General features: G+C 40.9%; 1 protein-coding gene across 2 annotated transcripts in view; it reads left to right on the top strand.

Annotated features, from left to right (window-relative positions):
- The window catches only part of xpo7 (exportin 7), a 40,112-nt gene that overhangs the window by 12,076 nt on the left and 7,573 nt on the right, over positions 1 to 20,463 (top strand). For both annotated transcript variants that reach the window (XM_042395221.1, XM_042395222.1), the window contains exons 7-19: positions 3,277 to 3,442; positions 5,207 to 5,280; positions 5,426 to 5,545; positions 5,651 to 5,797; positions 7,342 to 7,514; positions 7,802 to 7,995; positions 10,535 to 10,640; positions 12,555 to 12,690; positions 16,732 to 16,805; positions 18,046 to 18,126; positions 18,879 to 18,942; positions 19,035 to 19,143; positions 19,895 to 20,001. In XM_042395221.1, coding sequence (XP_042251155.1) covers positions 3,277 to 3,442; positions 5,207 to 5,280; positions 5,426 to 5,545; positions 5,651 to 5,797; positions 7,342 to 7,514; positions 7,802 to 7,995; positions 10,535 to 10,640; positions 12,555 to 12,690; positions 16,732 to 16,805; positions 18,046 to 18,126; positions 18,879 to 18,942; positions 19,035 to 19,143; positions 19,895 to 20,001 — 1,551 coding nt within the window. The remainder of the gene's footprint in view (positions 1 to 3,276; positions 3,443 to 5,206; positions 5,281 to 5,425; positions 5,546 to 5,650; positions 5,798 to 7,341; positions 7,515 to 7,801; positions 7,996 to 10,534; positions 10,641 to 12,554; positions 12,691 to 16,731; positions 16,806 to 18,045; positions 18,127 to 18,878; positions 18,943 to 19,034; positions 19,144 to 19,894; positions 20,002 to 20,463) is intronic.

The following is a 20,463-nucleotide window of genomic DNA, read 5'->3' on the forward strand; positions in this document are numbered from 1 at the left end:
ATGTCAGGTTGCCGGTGACCCGCTTAAGACAGTTGTGAGCGGTTTAGCATCAGAAGTAACGAGTAAAGGCAGTTGGCACAATTTGGAGACATTTTGGTAGAGGTTCAGTGACACCACAAACTTAAAAAGCTCCCATCAGGTTTGGCCTAGAGGTCTGGAGTTTTATACAGGTTTGGTTGACAAGATGTAGAAGGGATGTGGTGACTTGCATAGTTCTGGCATGAAGCATATCCTAGTTATTGTTATTCAAATATGACTCATTATCGACGAGGACCAAAAGCCGTATTTGAACTGATGTAGTTTTGTTTGTGTTTTAACCACATGCTAAACAAACACATTTCCAAAAACTAGAAGATGTCACCTTTCAAATGAAGCCTCATACATGCATTGTGGCCTTACAGTTCTGTTATAAGCTTTTCCGTTTGGTTATGCCAAATTGATGAAAATTCCAAAAAAAAAAAAGGGTGGATGTTAAGTAATTCTGTGATTCAGCCCTGTTTTAAAAAAAAAAAAAAATCAGACTAGAGATGTCACAATCAGCTCTATTATTATAATAAGTCAACAAAACCAGTCTGATTTATGTAAAATGTGTTTAACAATTTAATAACTACATCAAAAACTACTAAGTCAGAACTTTTCTTTAATGTTTTTCTGTGTTTTTAAAAAGAAAAACAACAAAACAAACTAAAAATCATAAGTAAGTTTTAAAAATATGAAAATAATCATGAAAACATTCTTAGAGAACACCAAAGAAACCTTTAAATGTTATGATATTGGATCCTGTGGAGAACACTATGACGATATTGCCAGAGCACTGAGCTGCTTTCTGTTCCTGTTTTTAAAATAATTCCCCACAGCAGACCTTTGTAAGCGTTTAATTTCTGCCAGGTCGCGCCCTGCAGCCACAAAGTTGTGGATAATATCAGTTTAATGACACATGTTGGCACAGATGGAGCAGAATAAACAAAGGATCAGGATTTAATGGGGCTTTAAAAAAGAAGCTTAAATTACATTAGGGCTGATTTGAGGAAAATATCTTTATTGTGATTTTTCTGCCCAGTAGTGTGATTTTAAATTGCGATTATTTAGCTGTATTTGTGGTCTACATCGTTTTAAACAAGATAAATTTGTACCAGGAATAATCCCTAATTTATCTTGTTTCTACATGAACAGAATTATATCAGATAATAGTAACTTGTTGTTTCAGACCTTTCAGGGTTCAAACCAGTCAATCAGAGGCGTAAATTTGGATAATTTCTATAGAAAAACTGACAGATTTATCTCACATTTATTAAGTTATTACATTAACTGTATATTCAACATTCTCAGTAATATTCAAATGTAATCTTGACATTCAGAAGTGGCGTTTATATTTATTAAACATGAGAAACTGCTGGTAAATGATGTGTTTCATATCAGACCTTTAATCAGTGTCTTTACCTGCACTGTAGTAATCTGGTTACTCAGATACACCAGGTTATGTTACTGTAGTAATCTGGTTACTCAGAGACACCAGGTTATGTTACTGTAGTAATCTGGTTACTCAGAGACACCAGGTTATGTTACTGTAGTAATCAGATTACTCAGAAACACCAGGTTATGTTACTGTAGTAATCTGGTTACTCAAAGACACCGGGTTATGTTTCTGTAGTAATCTGGTTACTCAGATACACCAGGTTATGTTACTGTAGTAATCTGGTTACTCAGAGACACCAGGTTATGTTACTGTAGTAATCTGGTTACTCAGATACCCCAGGTTATGTTACTGTAGTAATCTGGTTACTCAAAGACCCCAGGTTATGTTACTGTAGTAATCTGGTTACTCAGAGACACCAGGTTATGTTACTGTAGTAATCTGGTTACTCATAGACACCAGGTTATGTTTCTGTAGTAATCTGGTTACTCAAAGACACCAGGTTATGTTTCTGTAGTAATCTGGTTACTCAAAGACACCGGGTTATGTTTCTGTAGTAATCTGGTTACTCAAAGACACCGGGTTATATTACTGTAGTAATCTGGTTACTCAAAGACACCAGGTTATGTTACTGTAGTAATCTGGTTACTCAAAGACACCGGGTTATATTACTGTAGTAATCTGGTTACTCAGAGACACCGGGTTATGTTTCTGTAGTAATCTGGTTACTCAAAGACACCAGGTTATGTTTCTGTAGTAATCTGGTTACTCAAAGACACCAGGTTATGTTACTGTAGTAATCTGGTTACTCAAAGACACCGGTTTATGTTACTGTAGTAATCTGGTCAGTCAGAGACACCAGGTTATGTTACTGTAGTAATCTGGTCAGTCAGAGACACCAGGTTATCTTACTGTAGTAATCTGGTTACTCAGAGACACCAGGTTATGTTACTGTAGTAATCTGGTTACTGTAAATCTGTGTAAACATGCAGGAGATGAGTAACCAGATTTCTCCTCTACTGCCGACCTTATTTATAACAGATATTAACGATTAGTGATAGAAGAAGCTGCTTCCTGACTTCTGTTTTTGGTGTTTGTGTCTGTCAGAGCAGACTGAGAGGAATCAGAAATATCTCCAGGAGATGTTCTACCTGTGGAAACCAGGTTTCTTTAATCCCCTTCCCTGATTATGGAAACCTGGTTTCTCTTTTTACATGACGGTTAAGGAATCAGCTGTCTGGAGAAAGTCGATTGTAACCTGGTTACTGAAGTGCATATAAACACAGTGAATCCTGCAGGTCTAGATATACAGGTTTTAATGGTACCAAGTTTAAATCAATGACCTGATTATGGTTTAATGGTTTAACTGGGAGTTCAGACTCTTCACTCTGTTGGTCTTTAGTGAACAGTAGCTCCTCACACAAAACCATCCTTCTCCAAGCTTAAATCATTTAGCTTGTAGTTTGTTTTGTTGTTGTTTCACCAACTCACAGAATTAACATTAAATATCTACAGCTGAGAACATTTCTAGACAACAGATGTCTTAAAACTTTCACATCCTTCAGCTGCACTATTGATCGTATAAGTCGCATTTAGAATTGCAGCAATTTCAAAACTCCACTCTTTCAAATCACCGTTTTGATATAAAAACGATAAGTTGTACAGACTTTAGATGGAGAATGTCTTTCAGCTGAGAGGATACTGAAGTTGTATCTCGGCTGTAAAACTTGTTTGCTGATCGTTCTGTTAAACCAGCTCCCTGCTGCGAGCTGACGCCGCATCCCAACCAGACGGCAAGAAGAGAAATTAAACCACTGCAACGAATGAATGAAACAGTTTTTATGTGTTTGTTTTTTTTTTAGGCTTCGGGGAAGAACTTGAACCTGAACGATGAATCTCAGCACGGTCTGCTGATGCAGCTGCTCAAACTCAGCTACAATTGCCTCAACTACGACTTTATAGGAACTTCCACGGACGAGTCGTCGGACGACCTGTGCACCGTACAGATCCCCACGTCATGGAGATCAGGTAGCTGCAGTGGATGTGGAGACATCTTACTTAGACTGTGGAAAGAGTTAAAGCCAAAACACACCACCGCCAAACAGCACGCGTCAAAACAGCTGCACCTAGGGATGCATGATATCAGATTATTTGACGATATTTCCAACTCACTGTGGCCGATTGCAGATACAGATATATGCACATTTATTTTTTCCAGCTGGCTGAGGAGACTATTATGCATGCAAGCATAGATTGTACTAAGTATGATCAAGAAAGACAATATATGAAGGAGGAACTGAGGAAGACTGGAGTTCAGGAGCTCAGCATTAAAACTTTAATGAACCTGCCAAGTGGGAGCAGCAGTAGAGTTTTCATTGAGTTTATTAGACAGACAGGATTAATGTGTAGGATTTAATCTCTGGTCCACACTCCGGAGCAGAAGGTGGCGGTAATGCACCTAATACGCTGGTTGCCAACCGCCGTTATAAACCAAAAAGAAGAAGTTTTTTTTCCAAACAGAGTGGTACATCCTGTCAGCCGAGGTGTTTCCTATATCTGCAGCCAAACATAGCAGCTCCTCCGCGGACTGTTTCTCCCTGACGGTCCCGGTGTTTCATCCGCAGGCTCCACTTCACTCAGCTGCCCGTCAGACCCGCTGCTTTAACCTGAATAACAAACCGGGGCCTCGGTGGTCCAGTTGGATCCACACGGAGAGCCGGGGCTAACGTTAGCTGAGAGGCTAGCGGAGCGTTAGCCGCAGCATGACCAAAGGGAAGCACAGCCAGCTAGCCTCCGCTAGAAGAAGCAGCTGGTCTCACGGGCAGCTGAGTGAAGTGCAGCCTGCGGAGGAAACACCGGGACCGTCAGGGTGAAACAGTCGGTGGAGGGAAACACAGTCAGGCGGCGGAGGAGAAGGCGACAAATCAGTCTCTCATAATCAGCAGAAAATGTTAATTTCGGCCGATGACGTGCCGATTATATCGTGCATCCCTAGCTGCACCTATTATTGTCTATGTACAACCCCCACACCAGCAGCAGCAGCAGCGAGGCCATTTCTCACCAAGTCTCGCTCATGAAGAAGTCACATTCTGAAATCACGTGAGAGTTGAGTTGTTGAAATCAGCTAAATATTCAGCTGTGACAGAGTTGGATAGAAGAGTTGTGTTTGAGTTCAGTATCTAAAAGATTTTCATGGTTAAACAACAATAACAAACAGACCAGATCATGCAAAAGGTTAAAGAAAAACATTTTATTTCTCTGTGTGTGTGGTCCTTTCCTTGATGTCGTCAGACACTTTTAATAACAATCTGAGCCTGTCAGTGGCAACAACAAGCACTTTTTTAGTGGCACACTTGTCAGGGTGTTATTGCCGGAAGGATTACGCTGCGACCCGTTTAGCAGCTGCCAGCTGAAGCGCTCTCGCTCGATAAGGGACCAATTTCAAAAAGTGTGTCCTCCATTAGTCATTTAGACACAAAAAGAAAATAACACCCAGGTTGGAAAATACTGAAGTTTCCCTTTAAGTCATACAAAACTCTATTATGATATTTATTTGTTCTCATTGTCAGTATTTCAGTAGCAATATTAACATTTATTTATGTATTTACAATTAACACTAAAATCATTTTATGAATCTTAAATTGGCAACTTAAACAATTAATCAACTGTGAAAATTGTTGACTTGAACCGCGTGAAGTCTTTCAGTGTGTACAGTGTGGTGACTGTAAAACTTTATTATTATTATTATTAATAAATCTTTATTAACTTCTTCTGTTTTTTTCTCCCCTGCAGCGTTTCTTGATTCCTCCACCCTGCAGCTCTTTTTCAATTTATATCATTCCATCCCTCCGTCCCTTTCCCCGTTGGTAAGTGAGGTAGAAACGTGTTTCAGTACTAATAATAATAATAATAATAATAATAATAATAATAATAATAATAATAATAATAATAAGCTGTGTGGCGTCCAGCGTGACACTGAACATGGTGTGTGTTTAACGTGTGTGTGTGCAGGTGTTGTCATGTCTAGTTCAGATCGCCTCTGTCAGGAGGTCTCTCTTCAACAACGCAGAGCGAGCAAAGTTCCTCTCACATCTGGTGGACGGAGTGAAGAGGATACTAGCGAACCCTCAGGTTTATAACACGCCTCCTTCATTCACTCACATACATACACTCTGGTTGTTTTTAACCAGCTGGTTGTTTTTTTGAACTTGTGAAATGTTTTTATTTGTTCTTCAGTGTTTGCCGGATCCTAATAACTACCACGAGTTCTGTCGTCTGCTGGCGAGGCTGAAGAGTAACTATCAGCTGGGCGAGCTGGTCAAAGTAGAAAACTACCCTGAAGTCATCCGCCTCATAGCCAACTTCACCGTCACCAGTCTGCAGGTGGGTGACGTCGCTGTCGTTCTTCTGAGCGGCGCGGCGGAGAGAGAGAGAGGGGGCTGACGGTGCTGCGGCAAAGCATGATGGAGGATTTTCTGTGAAAGGAATGTTGAGAAAACGTTAAACAGATGAACCAACGCAGACAAAACAAAACATATGAAAATATGAAAATATGACGAGTCCAGCTGCTGATGATCAAAATTCAGTTTTTCCTCAAACATTCCCACGTTTTCCTTTTTTTTTTTTTTCCCGCTGTTGCAAAGTGAATCACTGCAAAAGAAAGCGTATAATGTGATAATCAATCACTGAGTTCATTTCCATCCATCTGTTTTGCTCATTTTAATTTAGCTGATTTAAAAAAAAAACAAAAAAAAAAAACACCAGAAATTCAAAACAAAGTCAAAATCTCTCGAACAGTTTCCTGCTGTCTGAACCGTTACAGCAGCTCAAATGTAAACAGACTGAGAGAATAAAAACGATGACGTCATGAATCATGAAGAGCTGAAAACATCAGATCTGTGTGGAGCGATGATGAGGAGGCTGTAACCTTCCTCACATCAACACATGAAACTAACAGAAACGTCATATTTCCGTCATGTTTCCCATCGTTTGAGCTTCGACTGTTTTAACGACGTCGTCTTGTTGTTTCTTCTTCTGCGACGGTTTAACGGCAGCGACTGTTTATCTGCTGATCTTCACACAACAGCAGCAGGATGGAAACAAACATTTTCTTGTGTAGTTGTGATTGTTAACAGCTGTCTGATCAAATATGAGGTCTTTCCCCCTGAAGCTTAATATTTGATAAAAACATAATGATTAATTCTGGGGATGTGTGCAGGTGGTCTTCAAGTTGTTGCAGTAACACGCTGCAGGAAGTCCTGTCAGTAAAATAGTATAAACTTCATTGTGGATCATTTATAAGACAAATAATTCCAGTTAGAAGAGCTGCAGGACTTCCTGGCTCAGGACTCTGTGGTCTTCAGTGATCCTTAGTTGGTACTTTGTCGTTGTGCTACTTAGAATGAGTATTCTTTACTCTATTTTATCATTTTTATAACCTAATTTTGGTGCTCAAATTTGATTTTATTTGGAACTTTTCTTGCAGCGTGCCAGCATTTAGCCGTCAATAGTCGTCCAGTCGCATTCAATCAAAGAAAATAAAGTGTTTTCCTACAACATGCCGGCCAACATGGCAGTTATACGACACAAAAACATCTTTGGACTGACACCAAATAAAAGTCAGGAAACCACTGGAGAAGATTTCCGACTGTTTTTGACCGACTGGTTTGATGGAAATGTTTAGTTTCTAAATGAGTCTAAATATTAGAGGAATGTTTCACAACAGAATAATCTCATTGTTACAGATTTTCTAATTAAATTTTTGATGATGTGACATGAAATCAACAAACCAGGAAGTTATTTAAGAGTTTCTGTGGTGGTTTTGGAAGGTCGTCAATATTCGATCCTCACCTGTTCCTCCTCCTCTGTGTGTGTGTGTGTGTGTGTGTGTGTGTGTGTGTGTGTGTGTGTGCACGTGCGTGTGACAGCACTGGGAATTCGCCCCCAACAGTGTTCACTACCTGCTGAGTCTCTGGCAGCGTCTGGCAGCTTCTGTCCCCTACGTTAAAGCCACCGAGCCTCACCTGCTGGAGACCTACACTCCTGAAGTCACTAAAGCCTACATCACGTCACGGCTGGAGTCGGTCCACGTCATCCTCAGGTAACATCCTCCGCACCCTCCGTCTCTTTATACTGTTATACTGGATCAACTGGTATAAACCGGTACCGTGATGCCAGCTAGAAATATTCACTGCAGCTTTTTAGTTTGATTCTTCTGCTGTGATGTTGTGATTCTTACACGGCTGCATCAATAAAGGCAGAGAAGAAGAAGACTGGTAGCAAGTAAACATGGATGTAAACAGTGCAGGTTTTAAATTGTTCCATAAATCTGTTTTGCAAACGTTTAATAATGAAGGAAGGTCGCTGGTCCACGTGTTTCCTCCACAGAGACGGTTTAGAAGACCCTCTAGATGACGCCGGACTGGTCCAGCAGCAGTTAGACCAGTTGTCCACCATCGGGAGGTGCGAGTACGAGAAGACGTGCGCTCTGCTGGTCCAGCTGTTCGACCAGGCGGCTCAGACCTACCAGGAGCTGCTGCAGTCCACCAACTCCAGCGCTGCAGACATCACTGTGCAGGAGGGTGAGTACACACACACACACACACACACACACACCTTCAACACGTACACACACACACACACACACCTTCAACACGTACACACACACACACACACACCTTCAACACGTACAGACACACACACACACACACACGCACACACACCTTCAACACGTATAGACACACACACACACACCTTCAACACGTACACACACACACACACACACCTTCAACACGTACAGAAACACACACACACACACACGCACACACACCTTCAACACGTATAGACACACACACACACACCTTCAACACGTACAGACACACACACACACACACACGCACACACACCTTCAACACGTATAGACACACACACACACACCTTCAACACGTACAGACACACACACACACACACACCTTCAACACGTACACACACACACACCTTCAACACGTACAGAAACACACACACACCTTCAACACGTACACACACACACACACACACACACACCTTCAACACGTACACACACACACACACACACACACCTTCAACACGTACAGACACACACACACACACACACACCTTCAACACGTACACACACACACACACACACACACACACACACACCTTCAACACGTACAGACACACACACACACACATGTTCAACACGTACAGACACACACACACACACGTGTTCAACACGTACAGACACACACACACACACACACACACCTTCAACACGTACAGACACACACACACACACACCTTCAACACGTACAGAAACACACACCTTCAACACGTACACACACACACCTTCAACACGTACAGACACACACACACACCTTCAACACGTACAGACACACACCTTCAACACGTACAGACACACACACACACCTTCAACACGTACAGACACACACACACACCTTCAACACGTACAGACACACACACACACCTTCAACACGTACAGACACACACACACCTTCAACACGTACAGACACACACACCTTCAACACGTACAGACACACACACCTTCAACATGTACAGACACACACACACACCTTCAACACGTACAGACACACACACACCTTCAACACGTACAGACACACACACCTTCAACACGTACAGACACACACACACACCTTCAACACGTACACACACACACACCTTCAACACGTACAGACACACACACACCTTCAACACGTGTACACACACACACACACACACACACACACACACACACCTTCAACACGTACACACACACACACCTTCAACACGTACAGACACACACACACCTTCAACACGTACAGACACACACACACACACACACCTTCAACACGTACACACACACACACCTTCAACACGTACACACACACACACCTTCAACACGTACAGACACACACACACCTTCAACACGTACACACACACACACACCTTCAACACGTACAGACACACACACACCTTCAACACGTACACACACACACACACACCTTCAACACGTACACACACACACACCTTCAACACGTACAGACACACACACACCTTCAACACGTACACACACACACACACACCTTCAACACGTACACACACACACCTTCAACACGTACACACACACACACCTTCAACACGTACAGACACACACACACACCTTCAACACGTACACACACACACACCTTCAACACGTACACACACACACACACCTTCAACACGTACAGACACACACACACCTTCAACACGTACACACACACACCTTCAACATGTACACACACACACACCTTGTATGAATTTAAATTTGTGGGTTCAGGTGTGAATAATAAATATAATTTGCATATTAACGTCATTGTGATTTTTGGGAAACTGATCAACATTTTTCAGCATTTTCTGACGTTTTATGGACCAAACAACTAATCAAATAATCAACACATTAATCTGTAATAATAATAATAATAATCAGCTGCAGCCCTGATATATAATATACACTCATAATACAATACTATGAAGAAAATACTATGATACAGCTTATGATATAAAAGCACAATAATAAGATAACAGTATTATAGTGATGTAATGAATATAATGTACAGATTTATGTTTTATCGTATCTGCTAAGTTATTCTAATTATCTGATTATTTTTTGGTTTAAAGTCAAACTGAAATTTAATATTTAATAAATGTTTTTGTCTTCAGCAGCAGCACATCTGCTCTGTAAATCCAAAAAATTAATATTTTTTTGGTTTCATGTTGTAGTTTTACATTATTTCCTCAGAAAGCTGTTCTGTTATCTGTCATTTAACATGTTTTAACACCACTAACATTCACTAACCGCTGCTTATTAATCCAACTTTAAGTGTTGAGAACAAACCAGCGTGTGGCCTCAGTCATCTCCGTCTGCTCTGGATTTATTTTTAGGATTGTAAACGTGTGACTGACGCTTCCTCTCTCTCTCTCTCTCTCTCTCTCTCTCTCTCTCTCTCTGTCTCTCTCTCTCTCTCTCTCTCTCTCTCTCTCTCTCTCTCTCTCTCTCTCTGTCTCTCTCTCTCTCTCTCTCTCTCTCTCTCTCTCCTCCCGCAGGTCGGTTGACATGGCTGGTTTATATAATCGGGGCGGTGATCGGCGGACGGGTGTCGTTCGCCAGTACAGACGAGCAGGACGCCATGGACGGAGAGTTAGTCTGCCGGTAAGAATTCACCGGTTTAAAATCAAATAAGTTTTCAGGAAGTGATGAAAAGAGAAGCTGATTGTTCCAGAGGTTTGTCGATGGGAGGCGTGAGCGGCGATTTGCATTGAAACTCGTTCTCCTCGTTTGACTCAGTCAAATCTAAACACATATTTTTAGATCCAGCGTGACTTAAACTTTCCGATCATCATCTTCTGACACCTTCATACATCCGCTTAGAAATCAGAGAAGAAGACGCCTCCTGTAACATGGAGCTGCAGGAGCTGCTAATAAATGTAAATAAATATCAGTTTAAAATGTTTTAGCCCAAAACTAACTCACTGAATCCCTGGCAGTGTCATACTTGTTGCTCACCAAAGCATTATGGGAACTGTAGTTCCAAAAGTGAGAGTTTAATTATCCCCCAAACAGAAGTTAGACAAAGAACAAAGAATAATAAACAGGAGTGATAAAATCCATCGTTTCAGTATTTTTATGACGTCACTGTTGTCCAGTCATGTGCAGATATGATGTCCTGTGATGAGAACCAGTGGACGTGCAGACAAAATGACTCCAGCAGTTGTCTGAGTTTTACCAGTTTGGCCTTTAAAACTCCTGATCTAACTGCTGAGAAAAGAGTTTAATGAACGTCGTGGATGTAGAACTTCAGTCGCTCAGCAGTTATTGATAGAAACGATACGTTTCTATCTGCGGCGGCTCAGGAGGCAGAGCGGCTCGTCCACTGATCGGAAGATCGGCGGTTTGATTCCCGGCTCCTCCGGTCCGCATGCCGATGTGTCCTCGGGCGAGATACGTAACCCCGGATTGCTCCTGATGGCTGAACCATCAGTGTATGAATGACTAGATCCCTGATGGGCAGGTTGGGACCTTGCATGGTAGCTCCTGTAAAATCACTTTCAGTATCCGGGAGACTAGAAAGTCTCTATACAAGTACAGTCAGTTACCTTGTAGATGATCAGTGAGTAGGACTGTGTGATATGATGATATATGTTGTAATGATAGAAAAACATCTATTGTTTATTTCATGGTGTCATAAATCAAACTCTTTACGTTAATATTTTTCGTCATTCAGACGATGCTTTGCGTTCTTCCGTTTGGTTCGGATGCAGGCGGGAAATTCACAAACGAACACGGAGGAGAGCGAACGCGACACAGAAACGATGTCGTTCTGAACTCCGACCAGGAGCTCGTTCATGAAAGATTCAAACATCACTAAACTATAAAAAATAAACAATTTATTTACTGAATTTACAGACGATGTGCTGTATCGTGATATTTATCGTTATGTGGATGTGACTGATATCAGGACATCGTAAAGCCTCATAACTGAGTAAAACATTTATCACACAGCTCTTAACGAAGCAGACGAGACGTATTTAACCTTACAGACGTGTTACTGGTCTGATGGTCACACTGGCAGCTGTTACTGGTTTGTAGAAGTGACTCCAGCGTTTATTCAGACATGAGAAGAACGTGTCAAATCAAACTCACGTTTACATAACGAGGCACGTCTCTAAATCTATGACATGAAAAGGGTTTAGTCTCCCAGTAACACCGGCATACTGGGATTAAACTGGACTGGAGCTCCATTTCTACCAGCTTCAGTCATTCCTTCCTTCATGTGTGTGTAAAATTATTAAATATATGAGCTTAAAAAAAGAATAAAAATTGCCACCATATTGTTTGCAGGAAAGTATTTGTTGCCGTGGCGATATCACAACAACAGTTAATCAGCATTTTGTGTTTCCAGCGTTTCAGATGTGATGATTCGGAGTAAATTAAATCTCTTCGGGAGGTTTTTCAGACTCAACAAGATGTTTGAAGACGTCGTGTTTTGTTTTCTGATGTTTTACAGACCGAACGGTTCATGATGGAAACTAATGGTTAATAATGTGCTACATGTTTGTCCTTCAGGGTGCTCCAGCTGATGAACCTGACCGACTCTCGGCTGGCGCAGGCCGGCAACGAGAGACTGGAGCTCGCCATGCTCAGCTTCTTCGAACAGTTCAGAAAGATCTACATCGGCGACCAGGTGCAGAAATCCTCAAAGGTAAACGCCGCTCTCAACAAACCGCACCGGCATCAGAGAGTAGATGTCTGTAGCATGTGTTAACCCCCCCTCCCCCCTCCCCCCTCCTCCCTCGGTAACCCCTTCGCCGTCCGCCGCTGACGGGGGGCCAGGTCGAGCAGATCTTTTGTCCCGAGCGCCGTGGCGTCTGCTAGTGCTGACCGCAGCGGTTTCTATAGAGACGTGCAGTCGTTTTACACTATTGTGCAGTTTGACTTGGGTTCATGCTGACTGACCGAGTGTGTTCTCTTTGTTCTGGGGGCAGAAACTGCAAAATGTGAACGTCCCAGATAAGTGGTGCAAAGTAGAATCTGTAGTTTAGTTTTTTTTTCCCTCCACGTGTTCCCGTCTGGTGTCTGGTTTGGTTCTAGCGCCCCCTGCCTTTATAAAAGTGTCATCACACAGTTTAAATAATAAGTCTTGTTGTGTAGGTAGAAATGTGCTTTATTTTACCTCCTCCTTTAATTTTATAGTAATTTCAGGTGTTTAACAGTTAATTTCAGGACATTTTACAGAGAGAAAGATATTAAAGTCTTAAGAAACATTGATTTAAGTTCAGAATTCACAAAGGTCTTGGCTGGAAAATCCCCAGTTTTATTGTTTTATAGTTTTATTGTTTTATTGTTCTGGACCTCTGAGATTAAATAAAACCGTTATCTTTTAATTGGTAATTGATCCATCCAGTCATTCATTGTATTTCTGCTGCTTTTCCACATCATGATTAATGAGTCACTAGTTATTATTGGGGATGATTGTTATATACAGCCAGGACAAAAATATGTGGAATAAATTTAAATAAACTGACATTTATTTCACATTGAAACTGATAATAATTGCAGCCTTTATCATCACTAGATATTAAACTGTTCTATGAGGTGTTTAAAATGTCTTTAATAGATTTAACTTGTTGAAGCTGCAGAAACGCTGAGAGAAGGTGGAGCAGTTTGGTACATTATATTTAGATTTAACAGTTCTTAAAATGTCCTGAGAATTAACTGTTAAATACCTGCAAATTACTCATAAAAGGACTTGTAAAATGTGTTGAAGTAGCTTCGTTAGTATCAGCTCAGCAGAAACCTCTCAGTTCTTTACGTGCAGCAGTTTTCTAGCTGCTAATGAGTTGGATCAGTGTTTCATACGTAACGTAACGTAACGTAACGTAACGTAACGTAATGTAACGTATATCCATCGTCTCAGCTTCTGCTTTCGTTTCCACCGTTCTGACTTCCTGGAACTAAAACGTCGTCTCTGATCAAATCCAAGTTGTTCCAAATACTCTCGATGCCTTTTCAGAGGCAGCAAAGCTTCAATAAAACACGACTGTTGTTTCACTAAATGTACTCTAATCCAGAATATCTGACATGTAAGTAAAGATTTATTAGTATAGTAATGTTACTTCTCAAAACCAAACTTAACACACACACATCACATCAAAGGCATCAATCAAACATGATATTAAATAGAAGATTTCTATTGTACAGAATAGAAAATAATATCAATAACAAATCAGAAAAAACATCATTTTATAAATCCCAGCTGAGCTTTATAACTTAAAACCAGTTTAACTACATTTCACTAATTAGCAGATCAACACCACTAAAAGTTAAATTGATTTTATTTTCGCTTAAAGAAAAAGAAATGATTGATGTTTACATATTCAAACATTTAACCAGGAGGCTCCAAAAACCTGCTGCCAACTAGTCCACTAACATACATGTTAACATGCTCTGTATTATTTATATATATATATATATATATATGTATATATGAACACGCTTCACTCACCTACAAAAACACATTACCATGATGACGTCACTCAGTCCTGAACACAAGTTTTACTTCAGACGTTTCACATGTTTCGTCTCAGATGGTTTTTATATCTTCTGCATTAATGTGTCAACAGGAAACATCATATTTTAGATTTACTAACATTTCTTTTGCAAAGACACGAGAACAACAGCAGCAGAATTAGAAATATTTGATCCGAGATGTTTTGGAACAACCTTCCTGCAAAAATACCTCAAAACACTGCAGGTTTAGTTTTGTGTAGTTTTTGTTTAATTTGCAAATCTATTTATGGAATAATTTTTAAAAGCATCTGAACTTTTTTGTCCTGTGTGTCCAGAACGATGTGGTTTGTAAAACTCAGTGGAAACACAAAGCAGATTGAGATTATTATGGGATTATTATGGGAGCTGCAGGTTGTTAAGTTCCTGCGGAGGGAAAGTGTGTTATTTTATTGAAGTGAATGAGCAGAAACAACAACTACAGTCAGCACAATAAGCAGCATTAGCAGAGCTGTTGGCCCCCGACTTCCTGCCAACTTTAACCCTCTGTTCTCCAAACTAACGTGAGGCCCCCCCCCGGCCCCCCCCCCCCCCCCCCCCGGTCCGGTTCTTTATCTGGTGCTGCAGATCTCGGTCTCTCTTCATGCTTCGTTTGTGTCTGCGTGGAGCGAGAAAGCAGAGCTGAGAGTGTTGTGCATTAGTGTAGATTACTGGGCTTTTGTGTCGGCCGTCTGCATCCTGTCCATCAGCTGATGTAGATTTAATTTACTGACTCTGTCAAAGAATGTGTAGAGAAGCACTTCTTACACCGTGCAGCTACAAGACAGAGCTGAAAACTGATGATGCAGTAAAAAAAACCAAATCTGTGCCAAAAACTCAGTTCATGTTTTATTGTAGGGATGCACGATATTGGATTTTTTGCCGATATTTCCGACTCATTGTGGCAGATACCGATAGATGCACATATGTTTTTCCAGCTGGCTGAGGAGACTATTATGCATGCAAGCATAGATTGTACTAAGTATGATCAAGAAAGACAATATATGAAGGAAGAACTGAGGAAGACTGGAGTTCAGGAGCTCAGCATTAAAACTTTAATGAACCTGCCAAGTGGGAGCAGCAGTAGAGTTTTCATTGAGTTTATTAGACAGACAGGATTAATGTGTAGGATTTAATCTCTGGTCCACACTCCGGAGCAGAAGGTGGCGGTAATGCACCTAATACGCTGGTTACCAACCGCCGTTATAAACCAAAAAGATCTTTTTCCCCAAACAGAGTGGTACATCCTGTCAGCCGAGGTGTTTCCTATCTGTGCAGCCGAACATAGCAGCTCCTCCGTGGACTGTTTCACCCTGAAGGTCCCGGTGTTTCCTCCGCAGGCTGCACTTCACTCAGCTGCCTGTCAGACCCGCTGCTTTAACCTGAATAACAAACCGGGCCTCGGTGGTCCAGTTGGATCCACATTGAGAGCCGGGGTTAACGTTAGCTAGCGAGAGGCTAGCGGAGAGTTAGCCACAGCATGACCGGAGGGAAGCACAGCCAGCTAGCCTCCGCTAGAAGAAGCAGCTGGTCTGACGGACAGCTGAGTGAAGCGCAGCCTGCGGAGGAAACACCGGGACCGTCAGGGTGAAACAGTCGGTGGAGGGAAACACAGTCAGGCGGCGGAGGAGAAGGCGACATATCGGCCTCTCATAATTGGCAGAAAATGTTCATTTCGGCCGATGACGTGCCGATAACATCGTGCATCCCTATTTTATTCTATTGTTAAAGTTACTATAAGGAACTTTTAACTGGTTATGAAACAGTCACATGATGCCTCTATGTGACCTACATAAGTAAACGATTGCTTACAGTTATTAATCTTCCACAAACATACGTTAAGTCATCGCTGTGCAGCCTGTAAACAGCTCACTGGCTTCCAAAACACGAGCCAAGATCTTTAGGACACGAGGCGGTGGTGCTCATGGGAAATGCAGTCTTCATTCTGGGAAAACACCACAGATTTAGTTGCTACGGAGACACTAAAATCTACATAAAATGAAAGTTCCTTATAGTAACTTGAAGCTGGTGAGAAAAAAAAGTTTAACAGAAGAAAAACTGATGGACAGGTGATGTAACGTCTGGTTTGTGTTGTTGTACTTCCTGTGAACATGTGTGTGTTTTTTAACTGTTCACATTGACAGAGCCGTGTGTGTGTGTGTGTGTGTGTGTGTGTGTGTGTGTGTGTGTGTTGCAGCTTTATCGACGACTATCAGAGGTTCTGGGGTTGAATGACGAGACGATGGTACTCAGTGTCTTTATAGGGAAAATGTGAGTATCAGAAATAAAGATTATTTAATTTATTAAAGTTCTGTTTGAAGTTTTTAGTGTTTTTATGTTTGTCAGCAGGAAACTGATCATTAACTCAGAATTAAAACATTCAAAATGTTTTACATGAAACATAAAATGCATCAAGAAAAGAAACACAAGGCGATTAGTTGGTTAATTGATTAATTTCCAACTATTAAATTAATCGCTGAACTATTTTCATAATCGATTAATCGTTTTGAGTCTTTTTTTTAAAGACAAAACATGAAAATTCTCTGATTTCAGTTTCTTAAATGTGAATATTTTCTGGTTTCTTCAGTCGTCTGTGACAGTAAACTGAAGGTCTTTGTGTCGAGGCTTCAGGTCGTCAATTATTGACATTTTTCACCATTTTCTGACATTTTATGGAGGAGAAAACAGTCGACGGGGTAATCAATAAAAATAATCACTAGTCGCAGCTCTAAAGGTGAAATATAGACGTGTGTAGATGGGATTTAAAAAGAGTGAAAAGGGAAAATCAAAATATAAAAATAAATATGAAATTAAAATAAAATATGGTTTCATTAATTAAATGTTAAAAAGGAAATTTGCAGAAATGATAAATTGATGTTGTGAAATGAAAGTAAATGTAAAGTGGAATTTAAAATCCTGAAATGTAAAATATGTAACTATAAGTAACTTTTGCATTTTCAATGTTACATTTTCTGTTGTATGTATATCATTGTGCAAAAAAAAAATAAAAATAAATATATATATATATATATACACATATTTCCCTCCCCTTTTTAATTCTGGGTTAAAGATCCTCCATAGACTCACATTTTCAAGAAATAATCATTTATTTTACATTAAAACAGAAGATAAAACACTACCTGCTAGATTATTATTATGGAGCTTTCAACCACTTCTCACACTCTTCATCAGTGGATGGAGTTTGCTGTTGTCATGGAGACGGCTCAGGTGTCATCATGTGATCTGAGCATGTGATTATGTGTCAAGTGATGACAAGTGGTCGTGTTTACAGTATCTCCATGACAACCGAGCAAACCTCATGTGCTGATGAAGACTGTGATGCTGTTAAAACTTCAAAATGAATCTGTAACGTTTCTAATTATTAAAAGTAGATAAAACTGTTTAACTGTATAGAAATAATTCATGTAGATCATTCTTCTTCTTCTTCTTCTTCTTCTTCTTCTTCTTCTTCTTCTTCTTCTTCTTGTAATCGTTCTTTTCTGTCTTTCAGCATCACAAACTTGAAGTACTGGGGCCAGTGTGAACCAATCACCTCCAAGACACTCCAGCTACTCAATGACCTCTCACTAGGATATCCTTCATCTGTGTGTGTGTGTGTGTGTGTGTGTGTGTGTGTGTGTGTGTGTGTGTGTGTGTGTGTGTGTGTGTGCGTGCGTGCGTGCGTGCGTGCGTGCGTGCGTGCGTGTTAGACTACAGACATGCAAACTGAGAAATATGACAGATTTTTATTCATGTATTTGCTGAACTGAGGAGCTTCATAAAGAGCCAGAAAGAGATAAATAATCAGTTTTTAACTGTAAATCATGGACAGATGTTCCAGCAGAGCCTCAGAATATTAATCTAGAGCTGGAAATCTGCTGAATACGAGTCCTTAAACTGAAAAGTTACCTCGTTGGTAGTGACAGCAGTATGTGTCGGAACATTATGGGGAATATAAAATAAAACAGACCAAATAGACCAGAGTTCAAATCAAGGATAAAGCTGTAGAAGGAATTTTCCAGAACATCGTAAGGATTAGTGACACGTGTGTCATCATGGGTTCTTAAGGGTTAAATCCCACACGCTGTCGGCGTCTCGACACACGTTAACTTTCCAGAAAAGCAGCAGTTTTATAGCATTCACTCCTGTTTGTTTCTTCATATGTTCCACAGGAGTCACATCAGTGTATTTAAACAGCGCAGACAGTCGTATTTACTCCTGATGATGAAGGTTTAGCAGACTGATATTAACGTTGTTAAGCTGTGCCGGGACTCTGCGTATGAAATGAAAACTTTAATAAGTACGTGGATCTGTCCGTTTCCTCCTTGACTCCACGTCGTGCACGTACAGCAGCGTGAGGAAGTTGGTGAAGCTCAGCGCCGTTCAGTTCATGTTGAATAATCACACGGTGAGTGCAGCGCTTCTTACTGTAACATGAAACCCTCACTGATATGTTTTTACATGTGTTTTTAATGAGAAAGTGTCATCGTGTGTCATCAGAGCGAGCACTTCTCCTTCCTGGGAGTGAACAACCAGTCCAACCTGAGCGACATGAGATGTCGGACCACCTTCTACACCGCACTGGGACGCCTGCTGATGGTCGATCTCGGTAAGTCTGTTTATTCTTTGAGAACACAAACGAGATGCAGGTCCGTCAAAATTAAAGCCTCTGGAAACGTGGCTTGAAATTATAAAAATTCATATATGATATCAAAGTTGAGTTTCTCATTAAGCATCCACAAAAATCTGAATGAAAATAAACATTTATAACTATTAGAAAACTTAAAAACAGCTGATTTGGCTGCTCAAACCGTTTCTCAGGACTGTGTGGGCGTGTCCTGAGAAAGAAGTTTGATTGACAGCTCACTTTCAACTCAAGTACCGTTTTATTTTTTATTCATTCACTAAAATGTTTTGCTGATGTGGTTCGATGTTTCTTCTTCGTGGCTTTTTTTTCTCGTGTCGTTTTTCCTCAGAAACTGATTGGTGACGATTTAAGACTTTTTAGATTCGACCAAATTTCCAGAGAAGCTCTTTAATTTAATATCAGAAACCCAAAGCAGTGACGTCAAAGTGAAGGAGAGGACTCACTCACTCACTCACTCACTCACTCACTCACTCACTCACTCACTCACTCACTCACTCACTCACTCATCCATCCATTCATTCATTCATTCATTCATTCTACTTGAAATGACGCCTGATTGAAGCCTGTTGAGTCGTGTACAGACAGATACGTGTGAACTCAAATGTGCACACTGACATGTGATCTGGTCGGTTGTTGTTGTCGTCTAGAAAATAAAAATAAATACATTAAACTGTTTGTTTGTTTGTTTGTTTGTTTGTTTGTTTGTGTGCAGGCGAGGACGAGGACCAGTTTGAACAGTTCATGTTGCCTCTGACGGCGGCGTTTGAAGCTGTGGCTCAAATGTTGAGTACAAACACCTTCAATGAGCAGGAGGCCAAGGTGAGTCACACACACACGCACACACACACTGTCACACACGCACACACACACACTCTCATACACTCACACACACACGCACACACACACACACACACACACACTCTCATACACTCACACACACACGCACACACACACACTCTCATACACACACACACACACACACACACACACTCTCATACACTCACACACACACACACACACGCACACACACTGTCACACACACGCACACACTCTCATACACTCACACACACACACACACACACTCACACACACACACTCTCATACACTCACACACACACACACTCTCATACACACACACACACACACACACTCTCATACACACACACACACACACACACTCTCATACACACACACACACACTGTCACACGCACACACACACTCTTTGAATACCAGTGTTTATTTAGTGATTTTAATGCAGTTTGTCTTTTGACTAAATTATT

Source organism: Thunnus maccoyii, chromosome 19, assembly GCF_910596095.1.
Source record: "Thunnus maccoyii chromosome 19, fThuMac1.1, whole genome shotgun sequence".
Lineage (NCBI taxonomy): Eukaryota > Metazoa > Chordata > Actinopteri > Scombriformes > Scombridae > Thunnus > Thunnus maccoyii.